The 26,073-nt window shown below is 42.9% G+C and overlaps 1 protein-coding gene across 3 annotated transcripts in view; it reads right to left on the bottom strand.

The window, feature by feature from the left end:
• ECI2 (enoyl-CoA delta isomerase 2) overlaps nucleotides 1-26,073 on the bottom strand; it is a 75,292-nt gene that overhangs the window by 32,161 nt on the left and 17,058 nt on the right. For 2 of the 3 annotated variants that reach the window (XM_088471701.1, XM_088471703.1), the window contains exons 2-3: nucleotides 6,714-6,879; nucleotides 4,275-4,373 (exon numbers count right to left, since the gene is read on the bottom strand). In XM_088471701.1, the coding sequence (XP_088327827.1) occupies nucleotides 4,275-4,373; nucleotides 6,714-6,879 (265 nt within the window). The remainder of the gene's footprint in view (nucleotides 1-4,274; nucleotides 4,374-6,713; nucleotides 6,880-26,073) is intronic. The other variant, XM_088471702.1, reaches the window with a different exon arrangement.

Genomic DNA, 26,073 nt, shown 5'->3' with positions numbered 1-26,073 from the left:
TGTTGACCATTTTTGTGTCAAACCTTTTATCCTGTCAACCATTTGTAGCCGTCGACCTTCTTATATGTTGACCTTTAGTGTGTCAACCTTTTGTCCCTGTCGGCCTATTGACTGTCTAACATCTGGTGTCTATCTAAACATTGTCGACCTTTTTACTGTAGATCTTTAGACTGGATCCCTTTTTATACAGACTGGGGATTTGTAATTAAGTATTTAACAGAAATTGGGACACTTGTACTGTAGAACACATCTGCATCAACTTTCAAGGCTTAAATTACTTTCATTGCTGCAGAACAGCTGTAAGTTCTTTACTTGTTCCCTGAAAATAGCCTTTTTTTTTTAGAACTCTGACATTTACATTATTTTTCACTTTTTTTTTTTTTTTAATGTCTAGCATTTTACCACTCGCCTTTTTACCATTTCATGTTATTCACTGGACTTTTGAATGGTAGTGTGTGTGATTATATATTATACACACACACTCAAATGTGTACATATTCACATGACAGGTACTCATGCTGTTTCAAGTATGTAGGATCCAGATTATTTGGCGATTTTAATGTCAATATTCAGACAGATTCTCCAATTTATAGGCAGCCAGCAAAGAGAATGAAGGGCACATGTTATGTGGCTGGAATGGAGCTAGTTAGTTGATAGCTTGGCTACTGCATTTTATACCAGCTGCAAGTGGAGCAATTATTCTTCTTTGTACCCAGGTACAGTGCACTACATTAGTCCAAGTGTGAGTGTAGTGAGATCTTCTCATGAATTTAAATGTTTGACTCTGGCCATGTTCCTCAGTCATTAGAAAACATGAAACTGGTTGCTGATATGAATTGACTGTACTCCTCTATTAAAACTCTGACATCTTTTGTGACAGGATCGACCTACTGCGCGCCAGTAAGAGTTTATAGATTGTTTGTAATTTTGCTTACAATCGGTCAAACCAAACACTTTCAGACTTAGTGCTAATTCAGCAGTGCACGCAATTGCACTGCTGAACGCAGATTCCCTATTATCGGGAACCTGCGCATGCACAGGAACTATTCTGCAAGTGTGCAGAATGGGTCCTGCTAACAAGCACGCTAGCCCTTGAATGCCTCTGCCTGACTGACTGAGGCATTTAAGAAGCGGTGCACGGGAGGCAGGCGTTCCTGGAAACAGGGTGTATCCGTCCCGTTTAACAAGAGTTGCCAGCCCAGAGACTGCGTGGACGTACAGTCTGCTGGGCTCGCAAGCCAGCCAGTCTGAGTAAGCTGAGGCTTACTCAGCTGGCCGGCCGCCCAGCGCCGTCCACCATCGCGACCATCGATGGTCGAGATGGTGCTCCCAGCACTGCAACGCTGGGATCTCAAATGCAGAAGGGGGTGTGTCATACACCTTCTGCTGTATTTGCATGATTACAAGGATCGCATTGCAAAGCAGCCTGCGAGCAGCTTTGCAATTGCGATCCTTGCAGAATCAGACCCTTGGTCAACAACATGATGCCCTAGTTGCTGCCAGTACCAGGCACCTGGAACTACTCTTTGCTGCATAGGCAAATGCAGGGGGGGTTTCCGTCTGCCTGGAAACCCCCCCTCCCCAGCACATACCATGACCACAGTAGAAATAGTAATATAATAGAATTTTACTAGTGCTACATGTTCTTCTCAGTATCACAAATTAAACAATTAGCACCACCTGTGGATCTTTTAACATGTATCAGCCAGTAATAAATAACCTGTGCACCAAATCTGGAAAACATGCACTGTTAGGGATGCACTGCTATAGAGCCCAATATGTAAATATATATCCAGGGCAGTGCTAGGTTCTTCTGCTGCTCCTCCAGGCTCCCAGACTTGCTCCAATGCTCTGGAATGGTGCTCACATCTAAAATAAAGACATTCAGCTCAGGCAGGATGGCTTACTGCCGCATCGAATGACTTACTGTGATCCTGTATATGCTGGAATTATGACACACAATACACATTGTTTGACGCATATTAAAGCTGGTTAAGTACTAATTCTGCCCACTCGCTCTAAAATCAAGCATTTGGAAACTCCCCTCTAGAAATCCTGCGTTTGCCACTGTGTTGGTTGCACTTCCTAACCCTTTCCTGACCACATAACGTGGATGAGGGGTGCCATGAAGCAGGCCAACCAAGGTCTCTAAACACTAGGTTCAACAAAGGACAGTTAAGGAATGGATTAGAGTGTCAGTAGTTCATAAGAGCTGTTACACAGACACAGACTTTTTCCACATTTTGTTATGTTACAGCCTTTTTCCAAAAAGGAATAAATTCAAATTTGTCCTCAAAATTCTACACACAATACCCCATAATGGCAACATGTAAAAAGTTTTTTGGGAGATTTTTGCAAATTTAATAAAAAAAAAAAGAAAACTAAGAAATCACATGTACATAAGTATTCACAACCTTTGCTCAATACTTTGTTGATGCACCTTTGGCAGTAATTACATCCTCAAGTCTTCTTGAATATGATGCCACAAGCTTGGCACACCTATCTTTGGACAGTTTCACTCATTCCTCTTTGCAGCACCTCTCAAGCTCCATCAGGTTGGATGGGAAGCGTCGGTGTACAGCCATTTTCAGATCTCTCCAGAGATGTTCAATCGGATTCAAGTCTGGGCTCTGGCCGGGCCACTCAAGGACATTCACAGAGTTGTCCTGAAGCCACTCTTTTAATATCTTGGCTGTGTGCTTAGGGTCGTTATCCTGCTGAGAGATAAACCGTCGCCCCAGTCTGAGGTCAAGAGCGCTCTGGAGCAGGTTTTCATCCACAATGTCTCTGTACATTGCTGCATTCATCTTTCCCTCTATCCCGACTAGTCTCCCAGTTCTTGTCGCTGGAAAACATCCCCACAGCATGATGCTGCCACCACCATGCTTCACTGTAGGGATGGTATTGGCCTGGTGATGAGCGGTGCCTGTTTTCCTCCAAACATAACGCCTGGCATTCACGCCAAAGAGTTCAATCTTTTGTTTCTCATGGTCTGAGAGTCCTTCAGGTGCATTTTGGCAAACTCCAGGCAGGCTGCCATGTGCTTTTTACTAAGGAGTGGCTTCCGTCTGGCCACTCTACCATACAGGCCTGATTGGTGGACTGCTGCAGAGATGGTTGTCCTTCTGGAAGGTTCTCCTCTCTCCACAGAGGAATGCTGTAGCTCTAACAGAGTGACCATCGGGTTAGTGGTCACCTTCCTGTATAGGGCCCTTCTCCCACGATCGCTCAGTTTAGACGGCCAGCCAACTCTAGGAAGAGTCTTGGTGGTTCCGAACTTCTTCCATTTACGGATGATGGAGGCCACTGTGCTCATTGGGACCTTCAAAGCAGCAGATATTTTTCTGTACCCCAGATTTGTGCCTCGAGACAATCCTGTCTCGGAAGTCTACAGACAATTCCATAGACTTCATGCTTGGTTTGTGCTCTGACATGCACTGTCAAGTGTGGGACTTTATATAGACAGGTGTATGCCTTTCAAAATCATGTCCAATCAACTGAATTTACCACAGGTGGACTCCAATTAAGCTGTAGGAACATCTCAAGGATGATCAGTGGAAACAGGGTGCACCTGAGCTAAATTTTGAGCTTCATGGCAAAGGCTGTGAATACTTATGTACATGTGATTTCTTAGTTGTTTTTTTTAATTTTATTAAGTTTGCAAAAATCTCAAAAACGTTTTACACGTTGTCATTATGGGGTATTGTGTATAGAATTTTGAGGACAAAAATGAATTTATTCCATTTTGGAATAAGGCTGTAACATAACAAATGTGGAAAAAGTGAAGCGCTGTGAATACTTTCCGGATGCACTGTATATATGCTCACTCTAGCACCCTGCACCTGTTAAAACCCATGCAGTTCCTCTTTCCTGCCTGGGGTGTCGCTCTCTGCTCTAATGCTTATAGCACACAAACTGCTTAATCTCAGCAGTTTGTTGCATCAGCTGAGTGTGCTAGAAGCACCAGTGCAGAAAGCGACACCCCTGGCAGTCTAGAGGAACTGCACGGCTGTGACAGATGCAGGGTGCTAGAATGAAGACTATATATATATATTTTTCATTAGGGTACACCTGTATATTTCCTTATTATGCACTGCCTTGTTCGCTAGTATGAGAGCACATAACATGGCATGCTCTAAGCATATAGCTTATCTCCAAATAAATACAATTAAGTTCATTTGCAGGAAAGATTAGTATGCCCTTATTACACAAGCAGGAAATAATGCCTTGCATGAAATGAAGACTCATAACTTAAGTGTGAACAAGTGTCTTACCTTTGTTAAACTTCCAAGAGAATTCCAGGCATCCCACTTTGCCTTGTTTACAAAGTCCAACATACTTGGTTTAGGAGTACTACAAATTCCTTGTGTTCCCTTCAAAGAGACAAAATAAAAAATAAACCTTTTCGGCAAACTTTTTTTTTGTTTAACTAGAGAGCGAAGTCCTAAGGTTAAAGATAACAAAATATATTTTTTTCAGTCATGTACTTGTCAAGCATACAAATTCCCTGATGAATGACTAATATATTGAACTGTGTACTCTAGACACCATACTTAAAACATAAAAGTCATAATCAAATACAGTGCCTTTCTAACTTATCACTACAGAAGATATCTATGCAGATGTATATATCAGGTGGAGTATCTGGGCCATAGGTGAGATAATGGGAATAAACTACTACTAACTACTTTATAAGAATCTTAGGAGTACTGTAACGGAGTTCAATGACTGTGTCAAGGCGCACACTACAGGTTACAAAGGGATTTGGTTTACTCACACACACATACCTTTACATCTCTAAACATATGCACAGACATGCAATAATACATTAATACATAGTGGGTTGGGTACGGGATGCTGGCGCGGGATCCCGGCGGTCAGAATTCCAACCAGGTTTCAATGCCAACGGCTAAAGCTAAGTACACCTAACCTAATGCCTAACCCCACCCCTAACCCTCCCCGTGCCTAAAGCTAACCTCCCCCTCTAATGCCTAAACCTAACCATCCTGTACACACAGCAAGATGGATAGATATATCTGCCATCGCCTGTGCAGCACAGCCGACGCAATATTTCCGTGAACTACGTTGTTCACATACATATGGCTGGTAGACACTGGCTGACGGGCACACGATATATTGGCCAATCAACTGATCGCCCAATATAGCTGCCAGTGTGTACCCAGCTTCACATGGCATAATTATTCAGCTTACACTTGTCTTTACGGTCTATAAAAGGTAAAAAGGAAGTGTCCCATTACCATTATTTTATAAGCCATTTTAGAATACAAACACCATGCAATTACTGTTGAGCCATGCCAATCAAGGAAACATGCTCCATCTGTATATACACAATATAATTTAAACTGCACACATGACAATCTCTCCCCCTCTCTCCCCCTCCATCTATCTATATATCTAGCTGACTATCACATAAAAAATGTTCTGACCCATACTGTCCAGTGAAGGGATATATGGAAAAATATATATTTCAAGCCAAGTACAAAGTGGAAACTCATAAAGAGATAGGTCATGTTTTAGTACAGTGGCACGACAGTACAGTGGTCACCACTGTGGTCTCAAAGCACTGTGGCCATTGGCTTAATTTTCTATGTGTGTGAGGCTTGTATATTCTACCAGTATTTGTGCGAGTATCCCTTGAGTGCTCCAGTTTCATACTCATGAGTTTGATGTTCGGGTGTGTGCTTGTGTAGTAGAAAATTTAGACTGTAGGATACACTGGGGCAGACACTGCTGTGTATGGCGAAACATTTTCTATAGAGCACTATATAATTAATTGCCACTATTTAAATAAAGGTTAATAAGTAGAAGGAAGAGTGTTTACTACTCCTGCTTGGGGCAGATTTGTTAACAAATTAAATCAGTGTTGCAGAGTATACAGCAACATTTCAGGAGATAAAATCCCTTTTCTTCAGACTTGTTTCTTTCAAAATGTTACTTGTATACTGCACGGATGCACAATTGAAAACAGTGAAACCAGATTTTCTACCTTAAGGTGGAAAAAACAAGTACATACCGTTCATGTGTAGGGTGTCTGGAGAATACATTCCTTTTTTCTCTAAACAAAGCTAGCACAAACGGGCGCTTTCATGTATCAGTGTTACATTCCATCTTAGCTGTTTGCAGCTTGAGGAATGTTGTTAAACTACACTGAACCCTTGTGCAACCAGCACTCAACTGGTATTGAACCATTATAGAAGGTGCCAAAATTACAGTGTGGGCACTGGACAAAATATGGGTGCAAAATAGTAAGATCTTTTGTACCCATATACTGAGAAGTGTTAACCATAAATGCATATGTATACTGTAGACACTTTGACAAACCCTATATGAAGAGCTAATTGTGTTGCATTCAATGGAGCCAATCCAATTAGGTGCGAGTTCCTCACACCTGCGAGTAAGTGCGGCTATATGCCGCACTTACAATACATCTGTACTCACACATTTCTGTTCGCAGGGCTCTAAGCAAATATGTGCAAATCCAGGGTGAAAATGGACCGAAAGGGGGGCGAAATGTTGTGCCGTTGTCGGCTTTTTTATGGTGTTTGAATTGTAATTCGCACCTAAATTAGAGTGACCCCAATACATAACACACATAAAAGTCACATGAGAACAGGGAAAGTGTCCCTGTATACAGGACCAAAATGGTATTATGTGTTGTACATTTTTAATAAAACAAACTAGCATGTTATTACCTGCTTAAACAGAGCATACAACTTCAATTTTACATCATTGCCGGGGTCCTTTTTCAGCAATTTCAAGTCATTTTGTGCTTTCTCAAAGTCTTTCTGATTTGCTTGCATATATCCTCCTGTTGTGTGTATGCCAAGGGATGTAACACGACTCCAGTTACCGGCTCTGCTGTTATCACATCAATATTATGTCAAAGGTAAGAGAAAGTATTAGTTTTAGAACTTGCATACTACATCAATTTTACTACATTGCTTTATGCAAGATATATTATACACATACAAGTGCACAGCTGAGGGCTCATGTCTGAAATAGTCAACTACTGTACTTTTATTTCACTTGAAAAACAAAACAAAACAAAACCAATGCAGCTATCATCACCTCACTTCCTTGACCTGTTAGCTAGAACAGACCGTTTTTTTATTATATAAACCTGGAATATCCTTACAGAGAGACTTAGAGAAGGACCCTGTGAGGAAAAAAGGAAGAACCCTTTGTGGAGGCACAACTTCAAAATAAACATACAAAACTGATATGTGGAAATGGAAAATAATTAAAACATAACTTTTAATCTATACACTTACAATAAAATAAATTAAGACATTGACACAGTGAGCATCCTTTGTAGATACTCACACTTGAATAATAAAGATAAAGATTATACAAATATGTAAGAACAGCAACCCTTGTTTATAAATACTGGTTGATGTTTCAAAAACAGAAAAACCACATGTAAACAAAATAATTGGTACCATTTCAGGCTTATACGAACAAAATCACCCAGCTAGGTGAAAATGCTCAAAATGATATCATAATAATATTTTAATCTCACTGAATATAGGCCTATGAGAGAAATGGCATGAGAAAAAACACATTTGATGTATATATCACAGCGTTTTAGAATATATAATGCCTAAAACAGGGAAATCAGAAATCCTGCAGATGCAGCTATTAGTATGATCCAGTATCTGTATTAAGAGTTTCAATCTGACGTATAAGCTGTTAACCAATCTATAAGTCTTTCAGACTACAAGCCAACAGAAATGTATTCATTGGTAAATATAGCACACAGGGGCCTATTCATCAAAACATAATTATCACATGTGATAATTATGGTTTGAACTCGCTGCGAGTTCAAACGCAGTTTAGGAGGCATTCATCATGCCTCCTGCCCTAAACTATCACTTCCGAAAAACTGCTGTTTCTGCGAAGCAGTTTTTCGGAAGCGAGAGACTTTTCTCTTGTCCCTCTTCAGTTTTCACTGCCTGTCTTCAAGCTGCGCATGCGCAGCTTGAAGACAGGCAGCGAAGACCGAATTAACCCCTTCCTTCCACTAACCTTGCTGGCGTCTTGTAAGGCTGCCGGCTACCCCCGTGTCGCCCGGAGCCTCCTCACCGCTGACAGGCAGTAGCCGCTGGAGACTGTGCGTTTCCCACCCCCCGCTGAGACCTGCTACAACCTCGTTCCCTGCTGCAGCCGCTAGGTCCTCCGCCGGATCCTGTGCACCCCCGCTGGCCGAGTAGGGCCCCCGCCGCCGCTGCTGTGCGGGAGACCTACTCGTCTAAGCTGTTGCCGGAGACAGCCGGCCCCCCGTCATACCAGCTGCCTCTGTAGGATAACCGCCGCCGCCGTGCTCTCTCCTGGCCCCAGCTCACAGAAGGACTGCTCTGAGAGCCGGGAGGGAGCGTCAGGCAGGTAAGTGGACACAGCAGGGAGGGATCTGTATCGGATGCTGAACGCCACCTCAGAGTGGCGAATAGCATCACTGTCAAGCTCCGAAAAAAATGCTTTTTCGGAACTTGATGAATACCACAATTCCCACATCCCATACTATAGTATGGGGACTGTGGAAATTATCGATGCACAATTGTAACCAGGAGATATCTGTGATATCTCCTGCGTTACATGTTTGATGAATGGGGCTGACACATAATTTCCACAAAATTAGGTGAAAATCTTAATTTTCACCTGCTTTTGTGAAAATTAAGTGATGATGAATAGGCCCCACAGTGTTAAAACATTATTGTAATATCACGAGCTACAGACATCTCTGTATCACTCAAAAATTATAATGATACAATATCAAAAAAGTAGTCTGGATAGAAAAAGCAAAAGAGGATTGTATAGCCAGAGTCAGGGTCCCTAATACTGGATGTGTGCCTTAAGCAGTGAACAGGCAGTTTTAAGGGGTCAGACATGCGGCAACATACATAATGGAAGAAAGAATAGCTCACCTCTGCCGTTTGTGACTATTCAGATCTTATACTATTGACAGAATCTGGTGCAGGATAATTTGCGGTCTTCAGTTTTGTTATTATGTCAACAATCACAATGTCGACAGTCAAAATATCAAAAACATAATGTTCATTGTCATAATGTAGACATGGTACCGTTAACTGCTAATACCTTCAAAATGTTGACAGTTAAAATGCCAATAGTAGAAATTTTAGGGTTAGGCTGAAAAATGTGTTTCGACATTTTGCACTTGTCAACATATGGTGTGCAGATAATGAATGTCGACATTATGAATGTCCACAAAACACACCGAACCCTTTTACAGTAGGGTACTCCCCATGGATGGGTATGCCATTTCACATGTCCCTCCCCTCTTACTTCAATACTCCATTCCTTTACACTAAGTGTAGTGAGCATGTTAATAAATGCAACTGCACCTTCCTATTGTTATTTATTATACTTGATGCTTACTTTAGTACAGTAGTGCAGAAGATGCGAATAGACTTGTCCAGTAATACACATAACAATTAATGGTGAAACACTCACTTGGAGGGCCTTGCATGGAAGAAAGTGACTAATGAGATTAATGCTGGTTTGTAGAATTCCAGCAAAGAAGCCCAGACCTGGGGATCCCTCCTGATACCAGGTGTCAGGGACAGGCCTCACCTGAGCATACCTGACATGGGATATTACTATAAGGGTTCCTCCAGTAATCACCTCATTATCACATGCACAGACCTAGAAGATTGCAGATTAGCTGGCTTACTCTACAAAACCGAAATCCCCACACAGCATAAACCGCGGTAACTGCAACAACGTAGTGAAGGCCACTATGAACCTGCAACACAGTCGCAGAATAGGCCAACTCTGCGTCAAATAGCTCACCAGGTAATATTTCCTAAAGGTTAATGTAAACGAGCAATCTTTCTCTTCTGACCAAGCTATGGTACAAATACATACATTAATTAAAACAAGTTACTAAATAGACATCAAATACAAAAGCAATAGAAATAAAAATAGAATTAGAACAAAATCACTTTTCAACAAGATAAGGGGTCTATTTACTAAGCCATGGATGGAGATAAAGGGAACTGCGAAAGTCCCAACCAATCAGCTTCTGTCATTTTTCAAACACAGCCTGTAAAGTGACAGTTAGGAGCTGATTGGCTGGCACTTTATCTTTCTCCACTTTATAACTCTCCAAGGTTTAGTACTGTTCTCCAGCCAATGGTTTGGAAGAGTGGGACAGACTTCCCTGTTGGATTAGGTTTGCACAGGATTTACTGAAACATTTCTCAAAATGTTACAAGTCTTTTCAAAAATGTCTCTTATCCCCATCTAGTTCCCTTTATATGTGACCCCTCAGGACGGAAGTACATTCCATATAAGGGCATCTGTTTCTCACAACCTGCCCCCAATGGAGTAAGCAGCCAGAAATATTGGGGGTGTGGATTAACAGGTATACATTAAAAAGGTCAACAGTGTCTAGATAGACACCAGGGGCCAAATGTAATAGGGTGAGAGTTTAGGAAATGTGAGCGTTTAGCAGTAAAACTCTCACACTAATACATTGATCGAGTTATATTTTCAAAACAGGAAACACCTGGATGAGAGTTTAAATGTTGAGAGTTTTTTGACTCTGAAAAACAGCAATTTTACATGTTCTGTGACTTTATTACATCGGCTGAGTTTAAAAATGTGAGAGCTTTCTCTCACATTTTCTAAACTCTCACCCTATTACATTTGGCCCCAGATGTTAGAGAGTCAATGGGTCGACTGGGACAAAAGGTCAACACGCTAAATGTCAATATGTAACGTAGAAATGGTCGACATGAAAATGGTAGGCACAAAAATGGTCGACACATTAGTATTTTTTTTTTTTAGTCCTAATCTTCAACTTAACCCTCCCCCTGGTGCCTAACCCTAACTCTCCCTCCTAACCCTGACCGTCATGGTAGGTGCCTGACCCTAACAGTCCCTTCTAGTGCCTAACCCTCCAGTAAGTGCCTAACCCTGTCGGGGTATGTACCTAACCATCTGGTAAGTGCCTCACCCTAACAGAACAACAAAAAAGTAATGCGTCGACCATTTGTGTGTCGTCCATTTTCGACAATTTGACACTGTCAACCATTTGTACATGTAACCTTTCTTACATATCAACCTTTATTGTGTCAACAATTTGTCCTAGTCGACCTTTTGACTGTCTAACATCTGGTGTCTATCTAGACATTGTTGAACTTTTTACTGTCCATCTATAAAATTTGGTTGTCCCTGCAACCCAAATATTAGTAACAGCTCTTTGTCCTTTAAATAGCTAATACAGCTTTATGACGGGGAGACAATGGTTTGTAGATGAGAGCCACATACTTGTGCCTCTGTCATACAGAAGTAGAATTTACCTACTGGGGCAAATTCTTTATAGACATTCATACATTAATTTCAAGCCTTGCTTTGCCTGCAGACAAAGAGTTCCATATTAAAGTCAACCACTGAGTTATCGCAGAGAATTTAACATTATACATTCAGATTTTATGTTATTACATTACCTCCTGCCTATGCCATAATCTTCATACAACGACAGGATGAATTCAACAAAGGACTGCTTAGTGAGATGTGTGAGGAAGCTCAAGTATTCCCACACACAGGAAATAGGAATTTTAATACAGGTGTTATATACCTGGAGGTATGGCTTACTAAGCACTAGGAAGATGCAGCGGTTCTCAAACTGTGGGCCGCAAGTCGCATGGGGTCAGAATGATGACTTCTCGGATCTCTCAGCCAGTGATCAGAGTAGTCTGAAATAGTTTGAACTGTCTGGTACCTCAGACTCCTTGGATCACTGGCTGAGTCATCAGACAGTCCCGCCCCCATTTCCAGTGGTCAGCCTCTCCTGTTCCACCCAGTAGCAGACTGTGGATGTGGATGGGAGGACACACATTAAACACCCACTGCATCTCCCTGCTACTCTCTGCCTTACCATGCCTTCCCCGTCTCCCCCCTGTCAACTTCTACCTTCTGTTACGCACAAACAGTGGGTTTCAGCTGACGGGTGCCATTTGGAAACAATTACTAAAAACATTGACAATATTGTTGAAACTTTCTGTGAATAAAGTTGGGTACACACTATACATTTAGCCAATTCAGATGGTCATTCTGATTAATGGATGGTGTGTACGTAGCACCAGAGCCCAATGGTCGTTTAAAAGCCCGTCGGACCTGCTCCTGACATCAGGACTGCTGTACATTCGTTGGTCCTGATGAGCAGATGTTGTGCAGCAAATGCAGTGTCTATGGACATTGGGCTGATTCAGAGTTGGGAATTGGGAATGGAGTAAGAAAGAGCAAGTAACTGTGCATCTTGGTAAAACCATGCTACACTGCAGGTGGGACAGATGTAAAATGTATTCCCAATTCCGAATCATGCCCATTGTCTAACAACCTAAATATAAAAAGATCATCTCGACAATCTTTATGGAAATGTATAACTTTTATAGGAATAATAATTGTGTAGTGTTTATATAATAATGTTCTCGTGATCGTTTCAGTTGTAAGAAAAAATAATTGTGGACCGTTTCGCTTTTCTTTTAAGCGTGTACCTAACATTACTCATATTGAACACACAATCTTTTATAGATCAACAGAAATCTGCATACTACAGTTATCTAAAAGAAGATATTAAAGAGAATGAAGCTGCCATTAGTTTAGACTTCTCAGAAAACTACTCTTTTGTGAAGCAGAATGAAGCTCAGGACCTCATTCAGAGCCAGTCGCACAGAGCGTGCGGTCGGTCTGAATGAGGGGAGGACCTCTTGAATTTTCAAGACGTCCTCCTTTGCGGTGGTAAGGCTGTGGGTTAACACCCACAGCCTTAAGACCGCCTAAGGTGATGGTCGCGATGGTCTTGACCATCGCGACCATCGGTGCTTACGACGAGACCCTAGGGTAGGGTCTCCCTTGTCATAAGCCCCGGAGAGCTTTCGGCTCTGTCTGAGCTGGAAGCTCTCCACTGACATCACTAGTGATGTCAGTGGGGCCGCCCCCAAACGGTAGGTGTTCCCATGGGAACGCCCCCGTTTGGGCTGCCACCCCCCCGGCCCGCCTTCCAAACGGGGCGAGCTGTCAATCAACATCGACAGCTCGCCCCCTTTGGATCGAGACCCACTACGACCAGCGCTGCCGGTCGTAGCGGGTCTCACGCATGCGCACGACGGCGCCGGCGCCGTCGTGCGCATGCTCTGTGGGGGGCCATCGACCTGGTCCGAGCGCATCGGCGCTAACGACCGGGTCTGAATGACCCCCTCAATCCTTTCATTAAAACAATGGTCAAGCAATGGAAAATCCCATTGCAGTCTATTACAGGAATCCAGATTAAATCAAATACAAAAAAGTTTATATTCATTTTTGAGTGTTTGATACATACCCGTAATACAGAAGTTGTACACTTATTTCAATAATTTATTTAATAAGACACACGGTCAGATTTGTCGTTCGTCTGACAGATCTGACCGTGTGTATGCACGATAAGAGCAATATGGTGCCAATATTGCAAAATATTACTTTTCTGATGGGTCAGCTGCACCGTACAAAGGAAAAATGTCTCCAATCAGTCCATAGCAACCAATAGGATGTTTTATTTTTATTTTCTAGACTATACTAGAAAAAATATAGCTAGAATGTGATCTGCTATAGTCAACACCTCCACTTTTCCACATAAGTGCATGCAAGGCCAAGTTGCTACCAACACCAGATGCCTGGATTTTCCAGGTTTTAAATTTGTCAAAACAATTCACTCTGACAACTTATAACAACATTACCCAAATAATTTAGGTTTTTATTTTGTTTTGTTTTTTTCAATTGCAGAGAAAATACATTTTCAATTTATAATATTATGCACCCTTAAAGGTTGCCGTTTCCAAAATTAAACACAGCCAATGAAATCAATTTATGATAAAACACTGCCAAGATTAAGAGAAACAAACCCCTCAAAATTGTCAACTTTTTCTTTTAAATATAGATATTTCACTGCAATATAGTACAAACATAAAAACATACTAAAAATATTAGATTTGATTGAGATCACAACTTGAAATGTGGTATGGACAATATTAAAACAAAGATTTTATTTGAGACTCTCTTATAGTATTAAATGTGTGCAGAGAATAAAAGTAAATGGAATGAACCACAATTTCCAAGCATTCTTGAATTAGGTTACCAGGTATTGGCCCATATGTAATAGCCTGCAATCTGCTGGTAGAGATGTGACTTTGGTGACATAGCTGCTATATTTATTGCGGCATATAGTTTAAAGCCAAACCCAGTTTCTTTTGCGTTAACTAATTGGTGCTTCAAATGTAGTGGCCATCTTGCAGAAATGACGCTAAGTCTAGCCTATCACAACCTACTGTATTATATATGGGCCATAATCACCCCAAAATGGCAGGAGAATATACTTTAATTTTAAAACATTTTCAATAATAAAAAGGTGTTATTTATGATACCTTTCAGTTAGCTGCATAACTACCACTGTGGTAACCCATGCAGCTGCTATGAAGCCTGGAAATGAAGGCCAGATGTGTGCCCAGATATTGCAAAAGCCCCCCTGCTCCACTCTTCTGAAGATACCAGAGGCCAGTTCATGCAGAGTGGAGCATGTTTGGACTTACAGTTCTAATGTGATGGGGTTGAAATATTGAATGGGTCTTTGCATGTACCAAGTCCGTGTATGCTCAGAAGAGTAGAGCATAGCATGAGACTTTGGAGCGGTGAAGAGACACCAGACTCCAACCAAAATACATATTCTTTAGGACCCATGACTCCTTATCCAACTGCTTCCAGTGTTCCTACCTCCAGTTAAAAAAAAATCTATTTACATTTTTAATATTGGACATTAACCCGTAGCACCCCGACAAGTGCCCCGGGACCCAGTTTCTAACCTGTAAATATTTGGCTCTTGAGGTCTTTCCTGATAAGTTTTGTTATTTAGGCTGTCTCCATTTCTATAGCCAAACCTTTATCCACATCACTATCTTTGAGGCAAGTTGAAGCACTTTAAGTTCATGAATTATTGTTGCATATAATATCAAATTCTTTGGTAAAATCTAAAATAAGTAATATACCCTGTTCCACCCTCATCTACCAGTATAGTTAGCAGCTCCACTAGATGTTTTTCAGAACACAGCAGCTATTCCGTGATGCACTGCATCTTGTATAGTTTGACCCTGTAAGTAAAATTGTATTTAAATTGATTTAATCAATTTGACTACTATTGATGCGAGCCTCATAAGTCTATAGTTAACACACTATTACCTAACTAATTTATATAAAGTGGGACTACACTTGCTGCAGAAAACAGCAAAAGCAGAAATTCTCCAGTGTCAAGTGTTCATGCTAGGTCTAGCGCCGGACTTAGTTGGGGGCACTCCTGCGTGCGCGTCCAAAAAGGGGGCGTCTTTAAGACATGCCCCCTTTTAATCACTCTCGGGGGCTTGCCCAGCACTTATGGACATGCCGGGCTGCCCACAAGCTCTCCTGTCTCTGAATAGATGCCGGGCACATGTGCCCGGCATCTATTCACTGGCGGTGATAGCTGCACCGCAATCTTTCCCACCTGCGGCCCGTGGGTGGGGACGGCACCCACCATGTTTAAGCGGGGTGCTGCTAAAAGAGCAGGGCACATTCTACCCTTTTGAAATCAGGCAGGGCGCAGCGCCCCACTAAAACAGCCTAGCGGGAATGCTAATTGTTGCTTCTTTACCGTACTTACCCTCCCCGCTTAAGACCCTTAGGGATATATTTACTAACGTGCAAATTTTAGAAGTGGAGTTGTTGGCCATAGTAACCAATCAGGTTCTACTTATTTATATAGCACCTTCTAGAAGATAATAGTTAGAATCTATTTGGCTGCTATGGGTAACAACTCCACTTCTAAAAACCCGTACTTTAGTAAATATACACCTTACTATTCACGATATGCAGTCATAGTCATAATTGAGATCTAAGAGAGCTGTGCTTCCATTCACAAAGTATTCAATTCACAAAGTATTCAACTGAACAGTTAAATTAACATTGAACAACAATTAAGAGCAGGTAATGTCTAAATCACAAGAATATTTATTGTATATTCAAAGAATTTCACTTTTTAATCTAAATCTTATTTCACTCCATGGTATCTTCTCTAAAGCTATTACATCCTTCACTCACCCTGCAGCTCACCCTTCGGCACACATTGCAGCCTCAATTATATACTCCCCTCTTGTGAATACACATGAGCTATTTACTTATCTGTATAGGTTGACAATAACATTCACATGCTGTCGCCATAAAATACTTTCAGACAAAACCAACAACTATATTTATATATCTCTCCTTCTACTTCTATTAGCTGGTGACATATCAACAAATCCAGGCCTTACCCAAATGCCCCACTCACAACGCAATATAAATCCAGCAAACCTCAGACACATCACATGCCTCCTGTCACCCTAAAAAAAACTCAAAAATGTCCCTTATGGAATGCACACTCTGGGCCCGATTCAGAGCCGATCGCAAGCGGCCCGATGTTAATGAACTGTGCATGCGCCACGTCCCGGCGTGCGCGAGCCTCGCTGAGCGACTAAAGTTCAGTCGCTAAGGGTCTCGCAACAAGACGGGGCGGCTGACGATGTTGATTGATAGCTCGTCCCGTTTTGTGGGCGGGTAGGGGGGTGGCTGCACAAACACAGGCGTTCCCTTAGGAACGCCTGGCGTTTGTAGGGCGGACTACCTGACATCACTACTGATGTCTGTAGTGGACTTCCTGCTCTATTAGAGCAGGAAGTCCACTCCGCCTTGCAGCAGCTAGACCCTGCTCCAGGGTTTCGTTGCAAGGCCGATGGTCACGATTATCGCGACGGTCTCCTGCCCGCTCGTACAAGCTGTGGGTGGTCTCCCACACCTTTGCGAGCGGCCGAAGAAAATAATAAAAAAAAACCCCCATAAGCTCACATTCCCTCCAAGCGGCCGCCAGCAGCGAGGGGCTCTGAATCAGGGCCTCTGTCTGCAACAAGCTAACATCCATCCATGACCTCTTTATTCCAAATAACTTCAAACTCCTGGTAATAACAGAAACATGGCTCACGCAATCAGACACTGACTCCCCTGCAGCACTCACACGGTGGCCTACACTTCAGCCACACCTCCAGGCCTGGTAATAGTAAAGGAGGTGGAGTAGGAATATTACTGTCCCAATCGTTTACTGTACACACACAGTTCTCCCACAGGTACAGTCACTCACATTTACCGTATATACTCGAGTATAAGTCGACCCGAATATAAGCCGAGGTACCTAATTTTACCACGAAAAACTGAGAAAACTTATTGACTCGAGTATAAGCCTAGGGTGGGAAATGCAGCAGCTACTGGTAGTAATCCCCCCCTGGTACTGTCCCCAGTAGTAATCCCCCCCTGGTAGTGCCCCCAATAGTAATCCCCCCCTGGTAGTGCCCCCAGTAGTAATATCCCCCCCTGGTAGTGCCCCCAGTAGTAATACCCCCCCCTGGTAGTGCCCCCAGTAGTAATACCCCCCCCTGGTAGTGCCCCAGTAGCAATATCCCCCCCTGGTAGTGCCCCCAGTATTAATCCCCCCCCTGGTAGTGCCCCCAGTAGCAATATCCCCCCCTGGTAGTGCCCCCAGTATTAATCCCCCCCCCCCTGGTAGTGCCCCCAGTAGCAATATCCCCCCCTGGTAGTGCCCCCAGTATTCCCCCCCCTCCCTGGTAGTGCCCCCAGTAGCAACATCCCCCCCTGGTAGTGCCCCCAGTATTAATCCCCCCCCCCTGGTAGTGCCCCCAGTAGCAATATCCCCCCCTGGTAGTGCCCCCAGTATTCCCCCCCCTCCCTGGTAGTGCCCCCAGTAGCAACATCCCCCCTGGTAGTGCCCCCAGTATTCCCCCCCTTCCCTGGTAGTGCCCCCAGTAGCAACATCCCCCCCATGGTAGTTCCCCCATTATTAATCCCCCCCCTCTGGTAGTGCCCCCAGTAGCGATATCCCCCCCCCTGGTAGTACCCCCCGGTAGTACCCCCCCCAGTAGAAAGAAATGTAAAAAAAACAAACACTTACCTGTAACCCCGCTCCTGGTCCCGACGCTGCTACAGGCTCCTCCGCCGCTTTGCATAATGGGAGAGACGACGTCATGACGACGTCTCTCCCATTACCCACTGCGGGAGCCGGAAGATGGCTCCCGCAGTGGGAGCAGCAGTAGCCGCTGAGAGTCTGACAGACTCTCAGCGGCTGCTGATTATACCAAACACATAGCTGCCGGCTCCGGCGGCTGTGTGTTTGGCAGTGTGTAGTGCTGGCCGAACTCCGTCCGGTCAGCGCTACACACGCAGTGCAGGCTGTGTCACAGTGACACAGTCTGCACCGCGGCCCGCATGGTACGCTACTCCGCAGCGTACCATGCGGGCATGACTCGAGTATAAGCCGAGGGGGTGCTTTTTCAGCACAAAAAATGTGCTGAAAAACTCGGCTTATACTCGAGTATATACGGTATATCATTTGAAGTACATTCTATTAGGACTTTCACCCCTTTCTGTCTGCGCATTGGTGCTATCTTTCGCCCACCTGGACCACCCAATCAATTTCTGGAACATTTTTCTGCCTGGCTCCCTTACTTTTTATCCTCTGACATCTGCACCATCATCATGGGTGATTTCAATATCCCAATTGACAGTCCACAATCTCCTCATGCCTCCAAACTTCTCTCTATAACCTCCTCTCTTGGCCTCTCCCAATGGACTGACTCCTCTACTCATCAGGATGGCCACTGCCTTGATCTAGTATTCACCAGACTATGCTCAGTTTCTGATTTCATGAATTCTCCTTTCCCTCTCTCAGATCATAACCTCATCACCTGCACACTCTCCTCCATTACGTCAACCTCAATGTCAATCAAATCAACCAAGCCTCCTCAAACCCGCAGAGATATTAATGCTGTTCATAGTCAACTAGCCACCTCTCTGCAACAATTACCGTTACCAATTTCTAAGTTCACTTCTCCTGAGACTGCTGTATAACACCTGAACCAGACCCTAGAACTAGCCCTTGGTGAAGTAGCTACAGCTACCCATCACACCCCACGTAGGACTTGGACGTCAACCGTGGCATTCCAAATTGACAAGACACCTACAAAAACTCTCACGTAAAGTAGAACATCAGTGGCATAAATCTCATACGCCAAGTGACTTCCTCACATATAAGACTATCTACCACTCTTATCGTAATGCACTAGATACTGCCAAACAAACATATTTCCAATCTGTCATCTTTGCCAAAGCCGCTACTCCAAGTGACTTTTTAATCCATTTAAATTACTTCTTGCCCCTCCCTCACTCAACCCACCTGCTACTATCAGTGCACAAGATCTTGCTTCCTATTTCAAGGACAAGATTGAGAATATCCAAAATGAAATGGTGGGCTCGTTCTCGGCCAGTGACCTGCTAAATTCCTTACCTGAACCCGCTGGCACATTCTCTTCATTTGACCTCACTAATGAAGATTAAGTATCTACACTTATCATCCTCCTACTCAGTAAAGATCTGTCTCCTGTGCTCATCCCAACCCTAACTAAAATCTGTTATCTCTCTCTCTCTACTGGCATCTTTCCATCACTGTTCAAGAAGAAACTAAATTCTGACCCTAACACTCTCTCAAATTACCGATCTATCTGCAGCTCCCATGCCCCTCCAAGCTACTGGAGAGACTTGCCTACACTCGCCTCACACACTTTCTTAACACCCACAACTTATTGGACCCACTTCAGTAAGGCTTTTGTTCCCAAAACTCCACAGAGACAGCACTAAGGTAGTAAATGATCTGGTCACTGCCAAAGCTAAAGGACATTACTCACTTCTTATTCTTCTAGATCTCTCTGCTGCCTTTGACATGGTTGACCACTCCTTTCTCATACAAACACTACAATCCTTTGGTCTTCAAGACACAGACCTTTCTTGGTTTTCATCCTACCTATCTAATCGCTCTCACTGTTCGCTTTTTTGATTCTACCTCCACTTCGCTACCTCCATCAGTTGGAGTACCGCAAGGCTCAGTCTTAGGTCCTCTAATTTTCTCAATCTATACCACCTCTCTTGGCAAACTAATTAGCTCCTTTGGTTTCCAGTATCATCTGTACGCGGACGATACTCAAATCTATCTATCTTCCCCAGATTTATCACCATCTGTGCTGGTCCGTGTCTCTGAATGTCTCTCTGCTATTTTATCTTGGATGGCATCTCGCCACCTCAAACTTCATACAGTATATCCAAAACAGAATTAATTATATTTCCACCAACCAATAGTAGTTACCAACCGGATATCTCTATCACTGTTGACAACTCGACAATCAATCCCATCCCACAAGCTCGTTGCCTAGGTGTCATCCTTGACTCTGAACTGTCCTTTGTTCCCCACATTCAATATGTCTCAAAATCCTGTTACATACATCTAAAAAATTCGACCATATCTAATGCCTAACCCTAACATCGTATGTCGACATTCAGTAATTGTCGACATTCAGAACATGTTGGTATTCTGAAAGTCGACATTATGAACGTATACCATAGCAACTCCACCTCCCTTTTTCCTACTGTCCTTTAGAAACAGGGCATACAGTAATTAGATATTGCTATGTCCCAATCATGGTTATTATTATACAATGGCTCTGTAATAGATAAGATCTCTAAACTATCTCTAGACATGATTGGAAATCAGTTTAAGGAGCTCAATCCTAAACTGTAAGCATTTGAACCATTTGTGATAATGTCCCCGCTGATTCATAAGCACACTGCAAGTAGGTATATCAAAATATTTAAAGATCTGTTGATATTCACCTTACTTATAATGGAGCAGAGGCAAGTTCCACTTGTAGAGAAAAATATAGAAGTTTCCAGAATAAAGAAATTCTGCAGAACTATTTAACATTGAAGTCAGCTTAACATGTGGACTTAATCAGTGCGTAATCACACAACAGGATCTGAAAGCAAATCAGGTGACCACTGTGTCAAAACTACACTATGGGCCATATTCAATATGGTGCAAAAAGTCAGTTATAAATTATCGCCGATGATGTCATTTTCGCCAGTTTCAATTATCCCCATATTCAATCTCAAAGACTTAACTGGTGCGAAAAGTCTTTGCTAAAAAACGAGGGTAAGTTTTCACCATGTAATACATGGCAAAAAAAAGTGCAGAATTGGGGTTTTGAGGTGCAGACTTTAAAAAAGTAGTCTGCACCCCTTGGAATGTATCCCAAAGGTTTTCTGTGTCAGAAAAAAAAATTGTAGAAATGTCCTCTAGACACCCCAAAAAAGGTACTTTAATTTTGGGGGGTAAAAAAAAATGGGGGACAAACTTCTTAAATAGCGAAATTGATTCCTGAGGGGTTCCCAAGTATGTGGGTGGTAGCGGCAAGTGCATTTTTGAAGATTTTTTATTTTAAATAATTTTTTGGGACTTAAAAATATGCTTGCACCCATTTTCATGAACCCCAAATTTGATGGGCATAGTTATTTAAAAAAAAGAAAAAAGAAAAATGCTATTCTTTACAGGCGCATTTATGCACCGGCCTCGGCTATTTAAAAACCCCAATTACCTTCAGCAGGCCAAATCCGGGGTACCCATAGTGATCCATGTCAGACCATCTTTAGGGGGGTGCCAGGATGATTTCCCGAAAACTGACAGGACTTTTCCATACTTACCTTTCCGCCGGGTCCTGTTTTCGCCGGATCCAAATTGAATACGGGGATAAAGCGGGCACGCGCTCGATACTATATCCCTGCAGAAACCTCCGATGATGGCGAAAAGTCAGAGCTTCAATAGTTGTTTCTGTCATATGAAACAGGATACAGTAGCAACTTTAAATTGTACAGTATATAAATTCTGAAGAAACTATACTGTTCATGGAGAAATGTCAGGGGAATTGATATATTATGCTATACTGTACAAAGCCAGATACAGTACTATATGTGACGTGTTGCAACTTGTAAAACAGAAAAGTGCATGCTTATAAGGATGTATTATTTTAAACTAAACATAGAAAATTGTTAATGTAAATAAAAATGAGTTTTAAATGTTTAAACAAAGTAGAAAAGCTAGCTTAAATTATATTGAACTTAAAAGAAAGAAAAAAGTTAAGCTATGATGTACACATACTTTTGTGTCTGTAGAGAAGGCACTGCTCAGAGAGATGATTTACCGCCGGATGCATGTTCGGCAGTTCATATCCCGACGCCGGAAGACCGGCACCAGTGAAGATCCCGACTGCACTAAAGGTAAGTATAAACTAACCTATCCCCTCCCCCCCTTACCCTCCTTTAGGGGTGCCTAACCCTAACATCCCTCTCTAGTGCCTAAACCTAACCCCCCTTCCCCGCTGCCTAAACCTAACCCTCCCTATGGGGTGCCTAACCCTAACCCCCCTTCCCCTAACCTAACCCTCCCCCCCCTGCGGCTGTCCGCGCCCGGCTTACCTTCGATCGGGATGCCGGGCGTCGGGTTCCCGGCGTAGGTAAAATGACAGGAGCCGGGATTTCGACGCCTGTCATTAGACCCTTGCCGGGATTAGACAGTCGGGATGCCGAAGCTCGGCATTTACACAGTCGGCATCCCGATCGCATTTCCCGAGATGAGGAAGCCCCATCCACTCTGCTTAACTTTTAAAAGTGCATGAGAAAAGAAGAAGGTTTAATAGCTCCTTACAGACAAGTGTGACATACTGTACTAGGATAATACATACAATAACAGAGTGTATTAAAGAGGAAAATAAAATTATAAGAAAGGTAAATAAAATGTATAAGGTGTGTTTGCAGTATTATAATAAAATTCATGCATGCAAAACAGGATACTAAGCTGAAACAAATAGCATATGTAAATTGCAAAAGTGGAGGAGGTGTACAGTGTCGTGCAATTAGCTTTTTGAACACAAATTTTATTTTTAACAGCACCCAGATACTGCCAAATTGCTTTGTGGGCACAAATACAGTTTTAAACAGTGCCCAGATATCGCCCAATAAATGCTCTTTGGACACAAATAATCTTTTATAAAGTGCCAAGATACTGGACAATTGCTTTCTGGACACACATTTTTTAAACTGTGCCCAGATACTGACCTAGTCTTCATTCTAGATTCTTGATTGAGCAGGACACAGTTTAAGAAAGGGCACATCATGTGTATGTTCCAAAGGGGGCTTTGCTTCTCAGGGAAGGGGTGTGGGTGGCCTCACAGCACGCCCCCCATGCAATTAATCTAGGGAGCATGCCCAGCACTCACGGAGATGCAGGGCTTCCCCCAAGCTATAAATAGAGACTGTGCGTATGCGCACAGCATCTATTCATCCTCTGCTCACTGCTGCCCCAAACTTTTCCCCCTGCAGAGGTGTAGCAACACAGCGGGAGGCGGAGCCCGCTGGCGTCAGGATAATCAGTGGGGTGCCTCCATAAGGACATTTTAGCCAATTAAAAACAGGCAAGGTGCTGTGTCTGTCTGAAACAGCCTAGCAGAAACGCTACTGCCCAATATGTGCATTTTGGACACAAGTAATTTTTGAAACAGTGCCCAAATACTTCACAATTGTTTTTTGGATAAAATAATTTTTTTAAGGCAGCCATATACTGACCCCACTTACTGGCTGCACTGATAACCAGCCCAGATACAGCTGGCTACACAGAAGGCCCCCCAATAACAAACACATGGCGGCTGAAACTCAGAAAAGTGGACGTAGGAGGACCACTCTCTGCAACTGTTCCTGCCGGCAACAATGCCCTTCTTTTTATATAGAGGGAGAAATCTATTGTGCCCTCCAGTCTGACACCACTTGGCACCGTGATGTGGCCAAGGGTTGCGTTGCAAAGATGGTTCAATATGAATAGTCAGTGCAGCACGACTTTCGGCTGTGTCATAGTGCCGGACAGCAGGGGTCAATGCAGCGTCACAGTGCCAGACGGCAGGGCATTTTTGGTCCGACAAAGCATGGTGAGAACACTATCATCCTATAAAGGCACTGAACACTGAGGTATGGAGATTCAGTCAGGATGCTGACATTTTAAATACTTCCCCATCTGGCTTGGAACTCTGGGCCTGATTCAGACCAGTTTGCTAGCAAGCGTACGCTCGTTGCTGGCCATGTTCAAAAATGTGCGCATGCGTATGCATCTCAGTGCGATTGCGAGAAATAGTCAGAGTGATTGGGAAGCGCTCGCTCAGCAAAGACAACCTAGTGGAATGAGTGACAGGAGAGGCAGTTTGTGGGTGGTAACAGGGGCAGGGCAGTAATAACGGGGGAGTGGAGGTGCGAGAGCAGGCGTGCCTCAACGCCATTTCAGAGGCGTGCATAATTAATAGGCAGCGTCATAGTACACGTCACCTGGCTGGTTTTTACACTGAACTGCTCGCAGTGCTTGCGGTAGGGTAAAGGCAACCTCAAGCGCTGTGAATGCTTCCGATGGTACCTGATGTACAGATGGTTGAATTCACATGCATATAAGGACCTGTCATGGCTTCAAACTAAAAAATAATAATAAACTAGTAGTTTTATTAATATTTTTATATTTATTATTAAATATGTAATTGATAATATTCAGATTAAATATAAAAAAACAAATATCTCACAATCAACAGAATAAATATACAATACACTAAAACCATGAACCTCTATTAAGCGTACTACACTAAGGACCACTTGAATATTTATGCATATTATAATGTGGACAGTTGGAATCAATAGGAAGTTTAAATATCCAATCTTGAAAAAACTCCAGTTAGGGTGGTATTAATGTGTCCACCACAGAACAAATAAATAACATGCAGAGTTATTCTAGCCGGATATATGTATGCCGCTGTAATTGTAATATACCTGTCCGTGATGTGAGCCGGCTTCTCCAGTCAAGGTGAGCGGGTATTGAAACAGGGCTGACCTTGCAGCAGCAATCATACAGTCTCCCTTGGTTTCTATTTGCCCGTAAATGTTGCTCCGCTGTACGTAATCGGTGTCGGGCAGTGACAGCGCCACACTGCACCAAATGAGCCGGTTTATCCAGTCGAGGTGAATGGGTATCAGAGCAGGGCTGACCTTGCATGAACAAACATACCGTCTCTGTTAGCCCGTTAATATTGGTCAGCTGAGGGAATGAAGCCACCACCTTCTGGTAATGCCGCTGTGCAGGAAAGTATATGGCTGGAAAAAATACGGCTAGTAGATCCAATGGAAGTCCGATCACGGACAGGTATATTACAATTACAGCGGCATACATATATCCAGCTAGAATAACTCTGCATGTGATTTATTTGTTCTGTGGTGGACACAATACCACCACCCTAACTGGACTTTTTTTAAGATTGGATATTTAAACTTACTATTGATTCCAACTGTCCACATTATATTATGCATAAATATTCAAGTGGTCCTTAGTGTAGCACGCTTACTAGAGGTTCATGGATTTAGTGTATTATATATTTATTCAGTTGATTGTGAGATATTTGTTTTTTTATATTTAATCTGATTATCAATTACATAGTTAATAATAAATATAAAAATATTAATAAAACTACTAGTTTATTATTATTTTTTTGTTTGGAGCCATGACTGGTCCTTATATGCATGTGAATTCTGTCATCTTATAGTAGACTTTTTATTAGCACAGTCTGTTCTCATGGTTTCTTTACTGTGGCAACAGTACATCTTCTTTCCTGGATCTGTAGAGTGAACTACAATCAGATTCTGGGCCTACTAGAGGCTTGGGTGGCTCTACTCGAGGTGCTGGGTCACATATTCAAAAATAGGGGACTGACCCCCAGGACTGGCTGCTAACAACCTGAGATCATGCGGGAGAGGCATACCTAAGGCAGCATAAATTGAACTCCCGCCTGGCTGATTTTATCTGTGTACTTAATGTCAGTCTAAAGCAGGACACTGTATAGGTAGCTCGTGTGCCCAGCTACAGGGAAGTACTTCTAGGTGGGACGGGATGCATGATGCATTGGTGGATGTGTATATTTCTGCTGCATTCATTTGTATCTGTTGGTACTTGGTTTGTTACTCTTTATATGGGAAGCACAGTCGCACAGAGTTTAGCATTGCCTCAATAACAGTTGGGTCATG

This window comes from Taudactylus pleione, unplaced genomic scaffold (genome assembly GCF_031769625.1).
Source record: "Taudactylus pleione unplaced genomic scaffold, aTauple2 ptg000116l, whole genome shotgun sequence".
NCBI lineage: Eukaryota > Metazoa > Chordata > Amphibia > Anura > Myobatrachidae > Taudactylus > Taudactylus pleione.
Note: the sequence above shows the minus strand (reverse complement) of the source record. Positions and strands in the feature narration are given on the sequence as shown.